At 40.4% G+C, this 20,749-nt stretch overlaps 2 protein-coding genes across 3 annotated transcripts in view; one reads left to right on the top strand and one right to left on the bottom strand.

The window, feature by feature from the left end:
* The window catches only part of MBOAT1 (membrane bound glycerophospholipid O-acyltransferase 1), a 36,851-nt gene extending 31,901 nt beyond the window's left edge, over positions 1–4,950 (bottom strand). Inside the window, exon 1 of one of the 2 annotated variants that reach the window (XR_015733296.1) lies at positions 4,560–4,949. Coding sequence is in view for 1 of the 2 variants with exons in the window: in XM_034429245.3 (XP_034285136.2) it covers positions 4,560–4,649 (90 nt within the window). In the remaining variant the exon portion in view is untranslated. Of the gene's footprint in view, positions 1–4,559 lie in introns of both variants that reach the window. The other variant, XM_034429245.3, reaches the window with a different exon arrangement.
* Positions 4,951–19,767: 14,817 nt separating this feature from the next.
* The window catches only part of E2F3 (E2F transcription factor 3), a 35,241-nt gene continuing 34,259 nt past the window's right edge, over positions 19,768–20,749 (top strand). The window contains exon 1 of the mRNA XM_087890353.1: positions 19,768–20,463. Within this exon, the coding sequence (XP_087746479.1) occupies positions 20,128–20,463 (336 nt within the window). The 5' untranslated portion in view covers positions 19,768–20,127. The remainder of the gene's footprint in view (positions 20,464–20,749) is intronic.

Raw genomic sequence — 20,749 nt, forward strand, 5'->3', positions numbered from 1 at the left:
ATTTATTTATTTATTATTCAAATTTCTATACCGCCCTTCTCCTTTCGGACTCAGGGCGGTGAACAGCCAAAATAAAAACATTTATACATAAAGTACGATTAAAAATAGATTTAAAATAATTAAATTTGGCCCATAATTTAAAATTTATCAATTTAAAATCCATATCAAAATTTAAAACCAACCATAAAATCATAAAATCAAGAGAGACCGGCTAACTGAAAGAGATGAGTTTTTAGGGCCCGACGAAAAGTCCGGAGGTCGGAGATCACTCGTATCTCTGGGGGTAAATTGTTCCAAAGGGTAGATGCCACCACAGAGAAGGCTCTCCTCCTGGGGGTCGCCAGCCGGCATTGTCTGGCCGACGGCACCCTGAGGAGGCCCTCTCTGTGGGAGCGAACTGGCCGGTGGGAGGCTATTGGTGGCAGAAGGCGGTCCCGTAAGTACCCTGGCCCTAAGCCATGGAGCGCTTTAAAGGTGATCACCAACACCTTGAAGCGCACCCGGAAGTCCACCGGAAGCCAATGCAGCTCGCACAGGAGAGGAGTCACATGGGAGCGCCCCGTCGCTCCCATAATCCCCCGCGCGGTCGCATTCTGCACCAGTTGGAGCCTCCGGGTGTACCCCAAGGGGAGCCCCATGTAGAGAGCGTTACAATAGTCCAGACGAGAGGTGACGAGTGCTTGAGTGACTGTGCGTAGGGAGTCCCGATCCAGAAAGGGGCGCAACTGGCGTATCAGGTGAATCTGATTTTTTTGATTTTTATCCACCCTGGCTGGGACTCAGAAAAGGAACAAAGGATACTACACAAGACTAAAATTCCTGAAATTCAGTGGATGGATGTGGTCTACACAAAGACCATATATACCACGATAAAAAGGTTTAGAGAAGTATGAGTGCAATTGGTACAAAATCGATTTAATTAGCCATCCTAGCCTTTTATTTCTTATCTTTATTTTACTTAACTACTTCTCTTCCATGCTATGCATACTACTGTTTATTTTGAAAACAACATGGATGTGTATTAAATTCTACTCATTAAAAAAAGATCCAACTGCATAAGACTAAAAATCACTCTTGTCTGAACTAGTTTGCCCTTATGTTTTTTTAAAAACTCCTATAACAATCTACACTTCTGTCTGGTTTATCAGTCAGTACAATCTAGTGAGCCGATTGCTGTTAAAACAGCACATACTTCCTCGTTGCTGAAAGAATACCCATTTCCTTGTTGTTCAAAGAAAGCAAAAAAACCAGCAAGTGCCAGAATAAAAAAGAAAATCTAACATCAGATGACCAGTCTCCGTTGAGATCATTAGGATAAGTTCAGTTTTTTAACAAGCCTTAAGAAGAGCATTTTAAACAGAATTCCAACACAACTACAACTATCTCAGTCTCCTCCCAAATTTATCAGTCCATACAAGACAGCTACAATGGTGTGCACAAGCTAATACATTGCTTCAAATAAGTTTATTTCTTGCAAATGCACTTCTCTCATAGGAGTCAAATTTTGCAAGGAGTTGCAAATAGCCAAAACCAATTGCTCCAAATGAGAATATGCATTTATAACAGAACAGCTCATAAAACAGACTACTGTCAATGGTGCTGTCACACAAAAGAGTTGCTTTGATCTAATAGCTGAAGAATGAGCATCATTCCAAGAATCCATGAAAAATTAGCATAACAATCTGAGACAATCTGTTCATGAAAATATCCAAGTGTGGGCAGGTTTAATATATTAATTTTAAAAAAATAAAAGTTGTAAGGACATGGTAAAGGTATTTCATTAAATACTTGTAACAGAACTAAAAGCTCGTTTCTCAGGATTTTAACAAACTGTTGCAATGCAATTGTCACATACATCGTTGCACAATAAATTTGACAACTGTCATGCTGTGGTGTATCATGAGTGTGAATTATGTCAAAACTGCATACTTGTATTTTGGAGCAAGTTTTTTTAAAAAAAGAAAAAACCTAAGCTCCTAATAGGACTATAATCAAGGTCACAACTGCTCTACTGTAGGAAGTGGCCACTAAGCCAAAAAATAAAAAATAAAAGCACACTGTTATTTACTCAAAGTCATCATTCATTTTCTGCAAGGATTGAGGCCTAGTGTCCTCTCTGCACCTAAGACTTCTGCTATATTGGCTTTCTACAAATGAAACTTCATACTCTTCTAAAGCCTGATTACAAAGTCAGGTTTAGCAAAAATAAAAACAATGGCTATTTCAGATTTGGGTGTAGACATTAAGGAAGATGACAGCGATGGAGGCATGCAGAAGCTGTTGACAGGCAAAGGAGGCAGAAACATTTTGTAATTCCACAACAATGAGATAACATGAGGTAGTTCAGCTCCTCAATTCACTTAACTATAACAAAGAGAAGGAAGAGGCACAACAAAATCAGACTTGTGAGATTCTGTAATTACAGCCAATACCAATAAAAGAAGTTTCAACCTTCTGGTGGAGTTGATTTCCTGGTGTGGTGTATCTAGTACGGTTGACACTGAAGACACAAAAAGCCACAAAGCTTGATTAAAGTTCACCATATAATAAGAAGTAAAAGGCAGGCAGCATATTAACCAAGATGTCTGGATTAGTGTAACATGAATAGAGCCTAAGGATATAAAAAATTCTCTCTACTGCTGGTCATATAACACTCAACAAGGTGACATTGCAAACCATGACTTTAGCTAAGTACAGAATCAAAATAAGGAGTTTTAGAAAGCATATTTGATACTGTACATTGTCTTTGTAGTGAAACAAAAGCAATAAAATAAATAAATAAATAAATAAATAAATAAATAAATAATAAATAAATAAATAAATAAATAAATAAATAAATAAATTTCTATACTGCCCTTCTCCTGAAGGACTCAGGGCGGTGTACAGCCTATTAAAAGCACAAAGACAGACATCAGTTAAAAATAAGTAAAATTATTAAATAATTTCGGCTCAGATTTAAAACCCCCAAAATTTAAAACACCCAATTTAAAAATTATTACATTGATAGCCCGGCTTGGCAGAACAGCAGGGTCTTGAGGGCACAGCAAAATACACGGAGGTCGGAGATCTTACGCATTTCCATGGAAGCATTTGTTTCATTACAAGTGGCACTTTATAATCAAGTCAACTGCAGTCCCATGCACATATATTTTGAAGCAAGTCTCACAATACTCAGTGGAACTGATCAGCTTCCTACCTGCCAAAGTATTATAAATATATATTTGCATATACTCTTCAGTTCAGAAAAGAAGGACTAAAAATAAACCTGGGACAAGGGACTTCATTAAAGTAACGACAGTTTTAATGAAGTTCCTCCTCTCCAGAAGTTTTACCTCTCTTCACCTCAGATTAGTCTGAATCTGGATGGTTTTGTCATGAAAAGCCTTGGTAGTACAGGGGTTTAAGGCACCCTGTTATTAAGCTGGTTATTAAGACCAGCTGCCTGCAATTACTGCAGGTTCGAATCTCGCCAAGGCTCAAGGTTGACTCAGCCTTCCATCCTTTCTAAGGTAGGTAAATTGAGGACCCAGTTTGTGGGGGCAATAAGCTGACTTTGTATAAATATACAAAAGGATGAAGGCTATTGCTGAGCACATTGTAAGCCGCCCTGAGTCTTCGGAGAAGGGCGGCATATAAATCAAATTAAAAAAAAAAAGAAAAGGAGAAAAAAATGTATTTACAGCAGTATTTTTTTAAAAAAAACATGTTGCTATTCTTTTACAAAGCAAAATCGAGGCAGATTGTGGATAAGGAAATTGCATATGCGATTAATAATTTTTAAAAAATATATGTTCAGCAGTGCCTTGTGCTGCCACACTCCCTCCCTCCCTCCTTTTTGTTACTATTTCCTGCACTTAATTTGTAGTGTCTTTACCTTTTTCCCCTTCGGCCCTCCTCGTGGTTCATAGACCCAAACTAAATCACATCCTATCCACCTTTGCGGGTGGAAGCCCATCTTTAACCCTCCCTGCAGGCATAAGATTGGAACGCAGGACTTATTTTTGAGTACAACACATGAGGTTTTGTTGCTTGAATGTTATTTTATTTGTACAACCGATTCCATTAAAGCGACGCTCTCAACGTCCTATCAGACACAGGTGCCTCCTTTCAAGCGCCGAGAAAGAAAGGTAGCCTCGTCCCAAAACTTCTAACCACTGATCACCACTTCCCTCGTTTTCTAGCAAAAGGCAGAGCAAAGCACACCCACCATCCTTAATCCCTCGCGCCGGCGATCAGCAAAGGGCCGCTTGGCGTTACCCCTCGCACGCCCTTGACCATTCATTGCAAATCCCAAAGGTCCTTCCCCTCCCCCAAAGGCAACTGGACTTCTTTGATTTGGGATTTTTCTTTCTAGAGAACTGAAGAAGCTTCTCGGAAGAGAAGCGAAACGTTTTCAAAGAAAGAAAGAAAAATCCCCAAGAAAGTCCAGCTGCCTTTTGGAAAAAGCACCGGCGGGGGTGGGGGGGTGTGGGGAAGACAGACAGACAACCTTGACCTGGATGACTTGAGAATCTCCGCAGACGTTCATTGCAAAGGGAAGGCGCGATCAACTAGCTCACCTGCTCGAGGGGGATGCCGAAAAGGTCGCTAACCGGGTGCAAGAGAGTGGAGCCCGTCGTTCTACGGGGAATTCTGCCTGCTTCGGTCATCCTGCATCCCGGCCAGCCACAAAACGCCTTCTTCACTTCCTCCGGACCCAACCCAGCGCTGGAACAGACTCACACAGACACACACAACTCAGCACCAACGCAACCGCGCGCCTCTGGCCGCCTTTCTGATTGGCCTGCTGCCGCTCCCGCCTTGCTTGCTTTCCCCCAGTTCCGCGCACGGCTAAAAGCCCGACGCGAGGGCGAGTCTCAGAGACTTTCGGCCAAAAAGGGAAGCCAGTTCCTCGTTAAGTGGGTGAGGTCCGGGCCGCCGTCCAGATTTTGCGAGGGAGCAAACGCCCCAGGAAGGAGGAATCTGCTCGGAAGCGGCGGGGTTGTGGTCGCTCTGCGCGCCTGCGGCTAGAACCGCCCGGGGAAGGCCATCTTTCCGGGTTTTGGCCCGGAGCGACAAGCTTCACTTTTCTTGCAGCCATTCGGAGCCAGCAAGGCTGCATGTTGGGGCGCTGGAGGGGTTTGGTTTTTTCCCCTCGCGGGTTCAAAAACAGGTCGTGGGGAGGTATGCGCGTAGACACAGCCCTGGTGTCTGTGAACAGATTGAGGTCTGGGGCGGTACAGCCGAATCTTAGGTGTTTCCACGCTCAGGCGTGTCGTGGTCGTGGAGAGCTTGAAGAGTTCCTCTTGAGGCCAAAGCCAAACAGCCTCCGGTCTTTTCCCCGGCTGAGGTCGCTGCATTTAGAGAAGCTGGAATTCCAGTGCTTTTTTTTTTTTCCTTAGTGCAGGCCCGGGGGTCTCCAAACTTAGCAACTTTTAAGAATTCTGGGAGTTGAAGTCCACAATCTTAAAAGTTGCTAAATTTGGAGACCCCTGGTTTAGGTGCTTAATTTCTGAGTTCTGAGGAGAATCTGCTTGTAGGGCTTCCATGTCTGGCCTGCAAAGAGCTGGAAGGCCACTGGACTAGGCTCAGTTTTGATTTTGAAGCCTAGTGCTTTATTTCATTTCTTCAACTTTGATGCCTCACTAAGTTTTTTTGTGAGAACCTTAGGGTGCACTGGTTAAGACATCAGGCTAGAAACTAGGAGACTGTAGTTCAGGTGCTGCTTTTTAGGCAAAAAGGTAGCTGGATAACCTTGGGCCAGTCATTCTTTTTAAGCCTTAGGAAGAAGGCAATGGCGATCCATAAATCTTGACAGGAAAACTGCGGGGGTTGGGTGGGATAGTCTAGGGACTCGCCAGGAATCGGAAATTGGCTTGAAAGTGTCTCCACACACAAACACATCCTCTCATGAGCAGAAATGCTGCCCAAGGCCAGTTCTCTAGAAGTATCCTTTGACTCCTGCTGCATTTATCTACAGATCATTTTCCACAGGCCAGGCAGTTGTAACACAGGTTTTGGTGACTCTAGCGTGCAAATGACAACAGTACATTCCAAATTACAAGATTGCTAAGCAGGTGAAAGGCAAATAATCTGTTCATATAGCAGCTTTTTTATTCATGGGATTGAAGCAGTTTTCAGAGGCAAGTCATGGGCTCATCTAGCTCAAGTTATTGGCTACTCAGTATTTCAGGAACCCCTAAAGTTGCTAGGGGGTCATTCCATGTCAAGTGGTATGGTGGTCCCTGCTCGGCCATCAGGGATTTCGATGAAATTTTCTGTGAACATGCACCCATGTCTCCAATGAACATTGGTAAAGTGTTACATGTGCTGATCAGGGGTGGTATTCACTTACTTTTCCTACCGGTTCGCAAATGTGAGCGCATGATGACCCTATTTTTGGCGTTTTTACAAAAAACATCAACTTTACACTCAATTTGTAAACTATTGGAAAGCAGTAGGAGAATGAAATTTTATATTCGAAAGCCTTGTGTTGCTAAGTTATTACGCACAAAGTTTCACATTTATCATACTTTTCCTTCCAGAGATATAAAAAGCCAAACTTTGTGCGTAATAACTTAGCAACACAAGGCTTTCGAATATAAAATTTCATTCTCCTACTGCTTTCTAATAGTTTACAAATTGAGTGTAAAGTTGATGTTTTTTGTAAAAACGCCAAAAATAGGGTCATCATGCGCTCACATTTGTGAACCGAAAATAGTGTGGCTCGAAAAAAGGTTAGTTTCACCTTTATCATACTTTCCTTCCAGAGATATAAAAAGCCAAACTTTAACCTTTTTTTAAGCCCCACTATTTTCAGCTAACTTTGCTCCAAATTATCTAGATGGAGATCGCTCATGAGAATGTTTTTATTATTTTGTATAATAGAGCACAAAAAGTTGTATAAGATGGCCAAGGTTTGTTTCTCTCAACAAAATATTGCCGGAGATATTATGTCTCAAAGTTGGTGGAACCTCAGAGTCCTACTGTAGAAGGTTGCAGTATGGGGTCACACAAATGCCTATATCTCCGCAAGTATTGCATCAGCACATTGGTAACACTTTACCAATGTTTATTGGGGACATGTGTGCATGTTCACGCAAAATTTCATCGAAATCCATGATGGTCGAGCGGGGCACTTTTCTGGACCACTTGACATGGAATGACCCTAGAGTCGAATTTAGAATTTTCTTCATAAAGAGGATATGATGGAATTTTCTGAGTCTGAAAATGAAAATGGGCCTTGGGTTGGTTTGCTCAATCAGCCATAAAGAGCAGTAGAAAAATATTGCCTTAATAAACTCTTTGAGAAGTGAGGGCAAAGTAACACATGGAGTTTCCAAGGGTTTTTTTTTCCTTTCAAAGAACCCTCATCTCTATAAATTGGGAGTCTTGCTTTCTTGGTTGTAAATCACTGTGGGGCTTAACAAAGTATCATTGAGTACACCATTACTGCTTTTTGGGATATAACTTTGATAAGCTCCATAGTCGCACTTGCTCACTCAGTACCTCCTTATCAGACTTTTGTCTTGCTTCAGTAATATCAGCTTCCTGAAGTCCTTAGCTGTAAATTAATACTGTAATTTTTTGTGTGACTTGTAACATGTGATTAGTGGGCTGTTCATTACCACATAACTGACTTTGTGGTAAAGGATTCTTAAAAACTGTACAAAGAAATTCTAATCTAAGAGCAACAAGGAAAGATGATCAGACTCATACTGTGTATTTCAGAGGTCTTTCCCACTTTGGCACCCCCTAAAATTTGGTGCCCTAGGAGACTGCTTACATTGCCCAGGTTTACAATCAGCTCTGACTAAGCACATATTAATACAAGGTAACAGTAATATGGATGGTGCACATTCTTCATCCCCCAGATATTCTGTACTGTAGAAAACCTTGGCCTTTTTTACTTTGCAGAAGGCCACTGTGTGGGCTTATCTGACTTGGGGAATGGTTCTTTCATTGCATGAGGTTTTAGCAGGAAAACATTGTCCCTTCATGGTAATGGGGAGCATTCGTAGATTTTACTGGGGAGCGGGCAAAGGAATCCATGCTGTGACCCCTTTCAGGAATAGCCAGCCGCATTCACAATACTGCAATCTTACTGTTAGTCTATGATGGTGTTGAGTCAGAATTTATAACTTCTCTTATGTTTCAGTTTTTAGCACATAACCCAGGAGACTGCATGACTTTGTTGTACCTGAGCTAAGAAAAGAAAAGGGAGTGTACTACCTCGCCCAAAGCTCTGATAAATGACCCAATTAACCCACTTGGCTAACCTGAGTGGTTTAGTTAACAGAAGAGTTTGCTTCAGGATTTGGGCTACCTCTAAGAAACAAGCAAAATGCTTTAAGCAAAAGCCATGTCAAAATTTATTTTGCTGTGTACACTTAAGTTTTCTAAATATTTCAGTACAAGCTCAAAAGCTATGTTTTATGGCAGCCTTGACTCTATATCAGGCATGTTTCAGATGACCTCTTGTTTTCCACTTTAATATCTTATAGTAGATCAGTGCCACCTTATGGTCTATGCAGACTATTACACTTGACAGCTAAAATTCTTTTTCCTTTTAACCAAGCAATCTCTATCTCGTGACATGTAAGATTTGCATTTGAAGTATTTATGTTAAAAATATTTCTACAGTTTTACAGAGCCAGTTTGATGTGGTGCTGGCCTAGAAACCAGGAGTATGTGAGTTCTAGTCCTGTCTTACGCACTGAGTAACTTTGGGCCAGTCACTCTCTCAGCCCAACTCACCTCACAGGTTTGTTGTGTGGGGAAAATAGGAGAAGAAAGGAGTAGTAGGTATGTTCGCTGCCTTGAATTACTTTTAAAGTAATTAAGAGATTTTAAAAAGTCAGTAGAGAAGATTGCAAATGGCAATCTGTTTGTGGGGTGCTTGGCAACTGGTCCTACAACCAATCCCATCCCAACCTCTGGAAACTGAAGCAATCAGAAAAAAAGTTTGACCGGAGTGAACAAATGAATATATATATGGAGAAGGCAATCTTTGATCTATCATGGTTTATTTAGGACTTGCTGGAGAGCTCAAGTTGAGCAGGGACAGGACATTTTCAGCAAAAGAAGGTGACTCTGATTGCAAACCTTACGAGAAAGGAGAAATAAATAGTGCCTTGATTGCAGACGATGCAACTAAGGAAATGATGGGGACTTGCTGTACTTACCTTTAAACTATCCATATCACATTTTCTGGAATTATTAGTTTTGGAGTGATTATTAGAGGAGAATAAGCAATCCTTGAACTGCTGGCCCAAGCTTTTCTCTAGGACAGTGAGTGTGTGTGCTTGTGCAGTTAAACTGGAGTTTATAATAACATATATTGTGATGTACATATCCAAAGAATATTAGCCACAGTCTTTTTTGCAAATACAATAATAGTGGGTGGGTAGATAATATATAATGTAATGATGGTAGTCGAAATTAGGGTAAGCATAAACAATTGTTATTTTGTCTTAACATAATTACTTATTAACTAGCTCTCTTGAGAAGTATATAATATCAAAAGCAGGTTCTGAAAGGTTCTGGAGAACTGCTAGCGGAAATTTTGAGTAGTTCAAAGAACCAGCAAATACCACCTCTGGCTGGCTCCAGAGTGGGGTGGGAATGGAGATTTTGCAATATCCCCCCAGGAGTGGGGAGGGAATGGGGATTTTGCAGTATCCTTCCCCTGCCATGTCCACCAAGCCACGCCCACAGAACTGGTAGGAAAAAAATTTGGATTTCACCACTGGTCAAAAGTGAAAGGAATAATCTTATAAGTCATAATCATCCATTTTAAAAGTTTGTTTTAAAGGCTCATTGAAAACCCGAAGCACCTTTTTCTTAAAAAAAAAAAAAAAAAAACAACCCTGCTTCTATTTTTCAGTGAATCATTTTTAGCCCTATAAATATAGCTTTGTATTATGTAAACCAGGTAGTCAATTAGGAGGTATTTCATTATTGTAAAAATGGGTTGAGGTGAAAGCACATTCCAATTTTCACTTGTGCTTCAAAAATCCAGAGAACTGGGAATTTAACATTGAACGTCCATGTGAGATAACCTGTAAAATGTCCTCGTATTTCATAGACTGTTGTGGATTTACAACTCAATCCCTGCATTTACAATTTGTATTGTTCTTCCAAATATAATCTAATATTTCTTGTACTGTGAAATAATTGAAATAGAACCTAAGGACCAACAGCAAACCAACTATGGACACATTGTTTCCTATTTGGTGAGATATGAAATTATATATTAATATCCATTGTTACCCACTTCCAGGGTAGATAAAAATCTATGATTTTTTTAAAAAAATCAGATTTTTAAAATTTAAATCTGCTTTTTTTTATTTTCATCAAATTTATTTTAATAAAATGCTTTTGGAGTAAAAAATCTAATGATAATTTTCTATTTAAGATACATTAATAATTTAGTTTATGCAGCATGAAATGGAGCTTAGTTATATAGCATGAGGCTGTATTTTCTGCAATATTTACATTTTTTGGTAAACTCAATGAATCCAAGCTCTGCAAGCTGAGATAACATGCACTGCATTGATGCATTCACACAATTTCACAGTAACCATGAGATAAATCATAAAACAAAGTTCAGGAATATTCCTTTATCCCATTGTTTTGTAAAACTATATACATTACAAACTGTATGATTGTTTGAAGAGAAATGCATCTGTACCACCAGGCTCTTAAGTGTGAGGAGGAAGGACAAGCAGTAAAATGAAAGTGAAACATCCTAAGCAGCTTATTAATATAATATTAAAGAGCACCTGCCATTTCAGATCCATCATGGCAGCGCCTGTTAGCAGGCATCCACTCCCCTGCTGCCTGCCACGTCCCTCACCCTGTTGTGTCATTGCCGCATCACCAACCATCCCATTAAAGTGAATGAGACTGTCGGTGAGTCAACAGTGGGTCAGGAGGAGGAGCTATGGGACAGAGATGACCATTGCTCTTTAAAAATTATGATTTAAATCAAGTTGATTTAAAGCAAGCCTTTTTACTAGTGATTTAAATTGGGATTTACATCAACTTGATTTAAATCAAATCCACCCTACCCATTTCTTCCCCATTTTTGTGTTAAAGGTAAATTCAGTAGTGCACATTATCAAGGGCTTCTTCATATTCTAGTAATTATGCAAAATATAGGTTATACACTATGTATGCCGTTTGGATACCGTCACATTTGAGCTGCTATGACAAACTTCCTTGATTTCAAGAAGTGTGATGTGATCTATAGGTTCTTTCTGATAGTTATTGGAAAGGAATACTACATTTGTACCAGATCTGTTAGTTCTTTTTTCTGTTGACTAATAGATAATTAAATTAATAGTAAATACCCTGTTTCCGGAAAATAAGACATCCCCTGATAATAAGCTCAAAACAGGCTTTTGAGCGCATGCGCTAAAATAAGCCTCCCCCCGAAAATAAGCCCTTCCCAAAAATATTTAAACGCAGAGCTGGAAATCAGGTAAGACTGCAAGAGAATCCCCATCTTGCTCCACATGCCCCAAAATAATAAGACCTCCCCAAAAATAAGCCTAAGCGCTTATTTCGGGGTTCAAAAAAATATAAGACAGGGTCTTATTTTCAGGGAAATACAGTAACTCAGGAATGAAAGTTGTAGATAAGAGTTTTCATTCCCCTTTTCATTTAGGAAATCACCAGAAACTGGTATTTCTTTTTACAAAAATAAAGCACATAAAGTGCTAGAAACACCTGTAGAATAGGCTATGAATCATTTCCACTAATAAACAAACTTGGTTGCTGTGTGTAAACCACCGTGTCAGAGAAAGAGTAAGCTGAAAATACAGAGATTTCTTAAGATCCAGAAGACATTGCAGATGTGCAGAGGATTTTATTTTTTGTGTTTTAAAAGCAAACAATGTCATTAATCTTTTTCAATGATAACTGTCCATCAAAAAGAGATGCTTCCATAAGAATTAACTCCTGATTCCATCAATCCAAAAACAGGATGGGGTTTTTTTTTGAATTTTTTTTTATTTTTAAACATAACAAAACAAAGCAACCATAATCCATTACAATTACAGAAAGTGTGTTGATTGGTTAAAATTCTTTTGTGCTTAATCTCATTTCCAAAATTACAAGTTATTTAATTTCTCTTATTTGGCAATTTTAGGATGGTTTTTGTTATTGCTCCTTCATGGATGTCCTATGGTTAAAAAAAGAACAGGAACAGTGATGGGAAATGTTGGAAACAGTAATAAAAAAGTTCATTTGTACTGTTTTATTTTTAATGATAAAATTTATTGGCTGCCCATCTTATCACAAGGTAACTCTGGTTGGCTTTAGCCTAAGGCAGGGGTGTCAAACTCAAGGCCCACGGGCCGGAACCAGTCCACGGGGTGCTTAGATCTGGCCTGCGGGGCTGACCTGGAAACAGTAAAGTACTGACCTGCACTTCCTCTGCCAGTAAAAACAGCCTCCCGAGCTCTGTTTTCATTAGTAGAGGGCTGCAGGAGGCCGTCGCAACCAAAAACTGAGTTTACAAGCATCGCACGGCCCTCCCAAGCTCTGTTTTTGCAGGCAGAGTGCTGCAGAAAGCTGTTGCAGCTGAAAATGGATCTCAGGAGCCTGTTTTCGCTGGCAGAGCGCTCAGGCCGCCACAGGCGCCCCTGACACAAGTGACATCGAGCTGGCCATGCTCATCCTGGCCATGCCTCCCCCCCCCCAAAGGTCAAACACAACGCTGATGCAGCCCTCAATGAAATACTCCTGATCTAAGGAGTATTTTGAATTTTGAAAAACAAAATGTTTGAGATTAAAGAAATGGGTTAGAGAAAATGTCATGATATAGCCTAAAGGAACATCATGTAGACAAATCCTGTTACAGATATTTATTTTTATAGCAGTTGTGTACTATACAGGTAGTCCTCAGTTAATGACGTATTTGATATTGGGAAGTCCGAAAGCGATTGTAAAGTGAAAAAACAGACGATAGCACCAATTTATAATCACAGTTCCAGCAGATCCTATTGTGGTTGTTAAGCAAATTGTGCAGTTTGCTTAACCACAATAGGGTGTACTGGAACTGCGATTTTAAGTGCAACATTACCTGACTGACGTGTGACTTCCTTTCCTCGTCAGATGCTGGCAGTGAGTTGTAAATGGCAGTTATGTGACCATGGGACCCTGTGACCATTTTTAAAAGCACACCTGTTGTCTAGCTCCCAAATCACAATCACGTTACCCTGGGGCTGCTGCAACGGCTATAACTTCAAGAACTGGACATAAGTCTCATTCAGCATCATTGTAATTTCAAGTTATCACTGAATGTGTTACTAATCAAGGACTAATTCTCTAATTCCAAGTTTCCATTCTAGAATGTATACAATAATCCTACACATTATTCATAGGATTTTTCCATGTATAGCTTTTACTTTTTCCTCTTATCAATTTTATAGTTTTAATATGTGATAGAAATTGGATATAAAAACATCCTACATCTTAGTACACTAAATTGTTAATGTATATATTAGCCACATGATACTTTAGATCAGCTGGTTATTAGAGACTTGTTAGTCATCTCCCTTTATTTTATTGGTTTTGTTGTTGTTCGTTTCAGTCAGTGTTGATTCCTGGCAACTGCCTGGACAAGTTCCTGAAATTTTCCTGGCAAGATTTCAGAAGTGGTTTGTTATTGCCTGCTTCCTAGTGCTGAGAGAAAGTGATTAATTAGCCCAAGGTCACCCAGCTAACTTCTGGTTTCTATCCCGATGCCTTAACCTCTACTCTAAACTGGCTTTCTTTCATTACTTATAGTGTTTGGAGGTTTTTCCCCCTTTTTCTCTTCTTTTCCTTCTTTTATATTTCCAATGTGTATTTGTATCAGCATTATTTTTCTTTTTTCTTTTTGAATAATAAGGCTAAGGATAGAAATACTAAGATCTACTTTCCAATCATGCTATCTTTCCTTATCCCTGTATAGAATGTCTTCTTGGGTTAGCTGTGAAGCTGACCCCTACGGGTTGATGTATAACATACAACTTTAAACCATATAAAATGAAGCCAATTAGCTTGTCTGTACAAGATCAAGACTGCGTCTTAAGTATGATAGTAGAGGCAGTTCATAATATATTCTAAGACGGAATTTTAAAAGATGCTCAAAAAACCACTGAAATGTTTTCAAGTGAAAAGTTCTAATTATTATTAGCTTAGAAAACTTTATTTTCCTGGGTAAACTATTAGAAAAATAAGCATCAATGTGATCATTGCATAATTCTGTACAGCGGGAAATTGATTATGTGCCAGCAAGTTGTTGCTGATACTTAGTAAATAGGCTGAGTCAACAACTATCTGTTCTGAATCTGGTTCATCATCTCTTCCTACACTGAACTCATCACCACTATGACTGAGTCTATCCACCTTGCTGCTGTTCATCATCTTCTGTTCAAATAAATGGTCTCCTATTTTTTTCAGCCAGTGTCTTGGGAACTTTATTACATACTTTGCACTTTCAGAGCCTTAATTCCTAAATCTGGTATTTGTCTTTTAGAAGGCTGTAGGGCAGAACTCAAGACTTTGGGAATTCCATCTTGTGCTCTCAATTAATTTTAATCAGATCACTTTCCCCTTATAGATTAAATCATTTCACTGTTTTGATTTTCATTTAACTTGTGTTCAGCTTGCTTTGGACACTTTCTGCCAAAAAACCAAATGGCCACTGTGTTTAAGAAAACCCAAACATGAATAATTTGCTAATGAGATCTTGCCAGAACAACCCAATTTTAGTGTTACAACGCAAATAGATAGGGTTTGCTAAAAGCTAGGACAGTGAATTTTTAAAAAGCAAACTCTCAATTTTCATTGCTAATTACAAATCAATAACCAGCAACAAATTTGCTGTGATGACATTCTGTTCTATATATTTTCTTTGTACTGAAACACGCAAAAAATAAACCTTTGATCAATTTGTCAAAAAACACAGTGTTGGTTCAAAGGACACTGATAAGACTATATCTCGGAATCTATAATGAATGTAATCTATTGACCAAATACTCCCCTGCTACATGTTTTTGATCATTAGTTTTGCAAACTGCAATATATATGTTAAAGAGAAACGTGTAAGACACTAAGCTTTTCAAAATATCCTATAATATGTATTTTAATCATGGAGATGGTGTTGAGAAGAGTAAAGGGTAATAAAAGAGAAAGAGAAGAGTAGGAAAGAAAGAATAGATGAATTTAACAATTACAAAATTTCATTTACGTATATTTAGATGATGGGACGTGGATGAGGAACGTGGATTTTGGTTAGTCTCTTCCAAATGGCAGTGGTACTTGCTGAGCTTGGGAATCACAAACCAACTCATGCAGACAAAAGAGAAAGTGTGAGTAGTATTAACAAGGTCCTGTTACAGATTTGGAAATCTAGCATTTAGATAACTCAATGGCCCTCATTGGAAGATCCCAAATCATTGCTGGAAAATAGTGCAGGTATTGTCTAATTTTGTAGCATCCAGCAACCAGGACCCAACTTCTAGTTTGTTCTCAGCATACTCCGAATCATTTCCTGTATTGAGATTAGAGTATGACCCATGCCAGTCAGAGAGAGACATAGACAACAGACGAGCGGTAAAAGGGGTATCAAATATATATACATATACATACATACACACACATATCACAATTTATATATGTACATTAAAAAAAATACAACACACAACCAGGCAGTGCTTTCCAGGACTACTGGAAACACTTTTGTGGATAATTAGCATGGATAATCCCAAAGGGAATGGACTTTGGTTATTCCAGCCTTAAATTTCTTTAAAAATAATAAAATAGGGATGTAAAGTAGGACAGCAGGTGATTGCCCTTCTATACCATGAAGGAAACTTGTTTGGTGGATAGGGTTGACATATCAACAGACACAAAAAGATATTACAAGAAGTATTCCTTTAGGAATTTCTCCCCTAAACTATGGGTGTCCAACCTTTTGGCTTGCCTGGGCTGCGTTGAGTGAAGAGAAATTGTCTTGGGCCATGTATAAAATATAAGAAGAAGCTTCCTTTTTTAACATAATCTTGTGTGAGTGCATTACTATCGGTAATTGTCCAGGGAGACTATCAATTGGACATGCCTGCCTTAAGCTATTTAAATCTTTATGCCTATATTTATCCCATTCCATGGAGACTCCTCCTCCCATTGGCTGGGTTGAACACTAGTTTTCATCTAAGATCAGTTCATCCTTTTTTGCTGCATTTTGATCTATTTTGAAATTACACAAGGAAGACATGACTTGAGGTCTGGTTGACTGAGATGCAGAAAAATCAAGCTTAAAAACAAGGATTCATGCTCATCTGTTGGGCAAGTTCTATACTAAACTTTACTGGTGATTCTTAGCAATGCTTATGAAACTTTTTTTCTAGTAAGTCCCTCTGCGTCAATTAGGGACAACCTGGTTTAGAGATTGGGGCACTTTATAGGAGGCTGTTAGTTTGAAAATACTGTAACTGAATATATTGTTTTCATTAATGAAATGAGGCAATTATGGTTCTGTGGCATGAGGGCTAAGCTTGGTGTAATTCATTTAAACCAAAAAGTGCTGATAAGAAGACCTTGCAAACCATCTTTTCCCTTTCCATTGTATGCAACTTGTCCCCAGCCAAATCACGAGGCTACAGGTCCTATGAATGTCATGTGGACCAGATACTAAAACCAAACCATGGTTAAGATATTCAACTAAGAAATCAGGAGATTGTGATTTCTAAGTCTCCCTTATACAAATTAGTGATTTGTCTTGTCTCAATTACCTGATAGGGTTGCCCAAAATCAAAAATTAAAATAGTAATCCTGGTGATAAAATATTGCAAATTGAATTATTAATAGATTACTACCTTCACTTATAGCCCAAAAACTGTCTCAGCCCAACCATCTTCATAGGGTTATAGTTGTGGAAGGATAGGAAGAGAAGGTAACAAATGTCACCTGAATATCCTGAAGGAAAGATTGACTCTAATAATACATTAAAATAATAGCTGAGAAAATAAAACCAAAATGTTAAAAATGGACTCAAAATTAACTTATCATCTAAAAGAGGGGTCTCCAATCCCCGGGCCGTGGACTGGCACTGGGCCGTGGCATGCCAGCAACCGGGCTGCGCAAAGAAGTGAAACCATCCGTGGGATACAAGCAGCTTGTGAAACCACACCCCCTCCAATCCGTGGAAAAACCTTTCTCCATGGAATTGGTCCCTGATGCCCAACAGGTTGGGGGCCGCTGATGTAAAATACAATCAATATTTGAATTGATATCTGCTTAGATTAATAATTGCATATCTCCTCCTAGCAGCAATGGTAACAGTTACCTCCAGTTTTAGTAAATTATATAAAGCAAGGGTAGGTCATCTCTTAATAAAGAAGAAAATTTAGTATTTGGTAGAAAAGATTCTAGAGTAGGTCACTGAGTCACGTTACGTCATATGAAGTACAATATTGTAGTTATCTATTCTCTCTTGAGGCTGTGCCAGCTCAAGGGTATATTATGCCCCTAGCCCACAATGACCGATGGCCCCATCACTTGCTGTTGCAAATTTGCATTTTTAATTTTGGAAAGAGGGCAGAAATGGCACCCTTAAGCTTTGGTCCCTAGGCCAAGGCCTACCCAACCATAGCCTAAAGCCAGTCTTATTTGGGGGAAGGAATTGATGTATGTGTCTTTCACACATTCTTTTAGGAATGCTACATTTACATAGATTATCTGTCTTATAATCGCAAACATGAATAGCTTTGCTGGATCAGGTCAAGGCACAGCAAATTCCATAATTTTGTTTCTCAAACAGGCCAAAGCACATGTCTTTGGGAGATGGAAACATACGCTTCTCCTTTACAATTGGTATTTGAAGCCATGACTTTTCAAGAATTCTTGACACAGCTGTCATCCATACATTTACCCATTCTTTTTAAGTTTCCCCATTATTGGTTATCAACATATTTTATGGCAATGAATTCCATGGGATAATTGTAGTGTGGAGAAATGCTTTCATTTTTCTGATCTAAATTTTCTCCCAATCAGCTTCACTGATGATCCCTGATCCATGAAGGAAGAAAAATATCTGCATTTCCGTAGCCGTTTTCTAATAAAACCTACTATACAATTTGTTTTTTCACATTTACCAAGACATGGAAGTGACATATAAATTGACTATTCATTATGACCCTAAGATTTTTTTTCCTGATTAGCTCAGATTCCATTTATATACTGTATATAAAAGCAAAAACCATTCACACATTAATCACGAAATCTCGAGAACCGTAAAGCCTACAAACTTGAAATTTGCCACATATGTTCCTCTTGGCTTCTAGGTGCTCACTAACAAAAGGATTTTTCAAAATGACCATCAGAGCATTAGTATTTCCTATATTATTATAACACACTCTGATTATAATTAGTTAGATGTTCTACTCCCCTTCCCAACTTGAAAATAACTCTGGAGAGAATGGGATAGCATAGGATAGACTTTTGTGGGGCAAGCCTCATGGAGAGAAGGGGCTAGAAAGCCTGAGGGAGAGAAGGGGATAGGATAGGAGATGTTTCTGTGGGGCAAGGCTGAGGGAGAGAAAGGGAGAGGAGAGATTTCTGTGGGGCCAGCCTGGGAGAGAGAAGGGGAGAGGAGAGGATCTATGGGGCAAGCCTGAGGGAGAGAAGGGGAGAGGAGAGGCTTCTGTGGGGCTAGCCTGAGGGAGAGAAGGGGAGAAGAGAGGCTGTGGTAATTTACACAGTTTCGTAGCAGAGCACTGGTATTCAGCTAGTCAGTGTATAAATGAAGGAGGGAAGAGTGTGCCCCATGTTACTGAACTGCACATAGCTCACATGTACAATTTTAAAAGATCCTTTTGGAGCTTTTCACAATTGCTCTTGGTTTTCACTACTCCAGATAGTTTGATATCAAGCTGAAGAAAGTTCCAAAGACACACACGAACACAAAGAGGATTGGGGTCAATTATATCCCCTGAAACTTGAATTATAATATCTGCCCCAAACTATGGTAAACCTAATTCAGGTATGTAGGCTCTACTTTGTATTTTTCAGTCTAAATCAGAAATCTATCAAATAGAACCTAGTGCAAATTGCCATTAATTCTGAGTCCACCAACTGTTTGAATGCTAGAAAGCAATTTGTCCACAGATCTTTCAAAGAAAATGAGTTTTTTTTTTTTATGCTTAGTCATTTAAGCAATATAATTTGAATTTGTACTTACAGGGCATAATTTCGCTTCTGCTATTAGCAATCGAAAGTTTTTAGTGATCTACCGACAATGGTCAGATACCTATCAGATGACCAAAGGAAAGGGAGGGGTAAGTCTTGTAGGTCATTAAAAGTTTAATTATGGCATAAATTACAATATTCTTCAGGCAGCCGTTCCAGTTTAATTTCTTCCGAATCGTAGAATGGATATCGGCGATTTTGTTTTTAATACCGCAGCAATCCACTGAGTTGTTCCACGTCTGTGACTCATTTTGAGTGCAAACCGGTAAAGCAGGAGAAAACTTCGGAAAGGAATAAAGACGAACGGTGGGAGGCTCGGCTTTAAAAGTCCGGAATCCCGGCATCTCGAAAGGGAATCCCCCAACTAATCAACCAATCGGCAAGGACAATGCAAATCAGGGCAACCCCGTGCATTTATAATCCAATGAGAAACTGGCAAAGTGTTCAAGACTCTCCCGATTGGGAGACCTGGCAGAGGGAGTAGACCAATGAGTTCACGATCCAGGCTCGGCACGCTGAAAGGGCGGGGCTATGCAAATCTGGTTTGAAAAGCGAGCGGGAAATCTGAGTTTCGCGGGAGGCTCTTGGCGCGTAACCCTTCTCCCTTCTCTTTATTCATTGTCAGCGGCAGCTGCCGCTGCTTCCTGGAGCCATTTTCCAGCTAGCCCCACACAGCGGGAGTGGCCGCAAAATCCATCCGCCGCATCTGCCCATAATGCGGGCTCCTTCGCCTTAGCAACGTCGTCTCCTAAAGCTGGACCCTTCCCCGGGATCCGCAGCCTGGACCATTTCGAGACGGGCCCGGGCCTTAAGTAGCTAAAGACTCGGGAAGGCCCGGGGGGAAGGGGTGGCGAGCGAAAGGGGTGGGAGGAGACTCGGCTCCGGGTGCAGATCCACCCAAGAAGGATGCGGAGGGGACTCCACCCGCACGGCCTCCCGGCTTGGTCGGCTTCACCTCCCATGGATTCCGGAGGGAGCCCCGCGGTTGCCGTCAGCCTCCCAGCTCGTTTCGCTCCTGCCGCCGCCACCAGCGCTTTCATTCAGTTGCACAGCAGTTCCGGGGCATCCGCGCTGGGAGCGACTTGGGGCTCCAGCTTTCCCGGGGCTGATTGTGGCGCGGCGGAGGGCGCTCGGCCTAGTCTCGTGAGCGGCGGAGGCACCTCCTTGTGCTGCACCCCGCACGGGCCCGCCGGACGGGTGGTGCTGGTGCATCCCGCCAGTGAAAGCGGAGGCCGATCCCTGGTAATTCCTCCTTCCCAGTCTCTGGGGGCCGAGTTTCTTTTCTGCGCTGCGGGACGGGGGTGCGTTCCCTGAAAGAAGGGTGCCGTGGCCGCTTTTATATGCGACGTGTCTCCCCGGTGCCATAAACTTTTTATCTTTTTTCTTTCCTTTTCCCCCGGCGGGAAGCCACCATGGTCCAGCAGCAGGGGGGCATTGGGCACAAGTAGGGCGTCCCCAACTGATTGAAGTAAATCTCGGGGGTGGTAGTTATCCTCCGATTAAGGTGGGTGGGTGGGGGGGATTACTG

The sequence above is a fragment of the Pantherophis guttatus genome, chromosome 3 (assembly GCF_059756535.1).
Source record: "Pantherophis guttatus breed Tessera chromosome 3, ASM5975653v1, whole genome shotgun sequence".
In the NCBI taxonomy this organism is placed as follows: Eukaryota; Metazoa; Chordata; class Lepidosauria; order Squamata; family Colubridae; genus Pantherophis; species Pantherophis guttatus.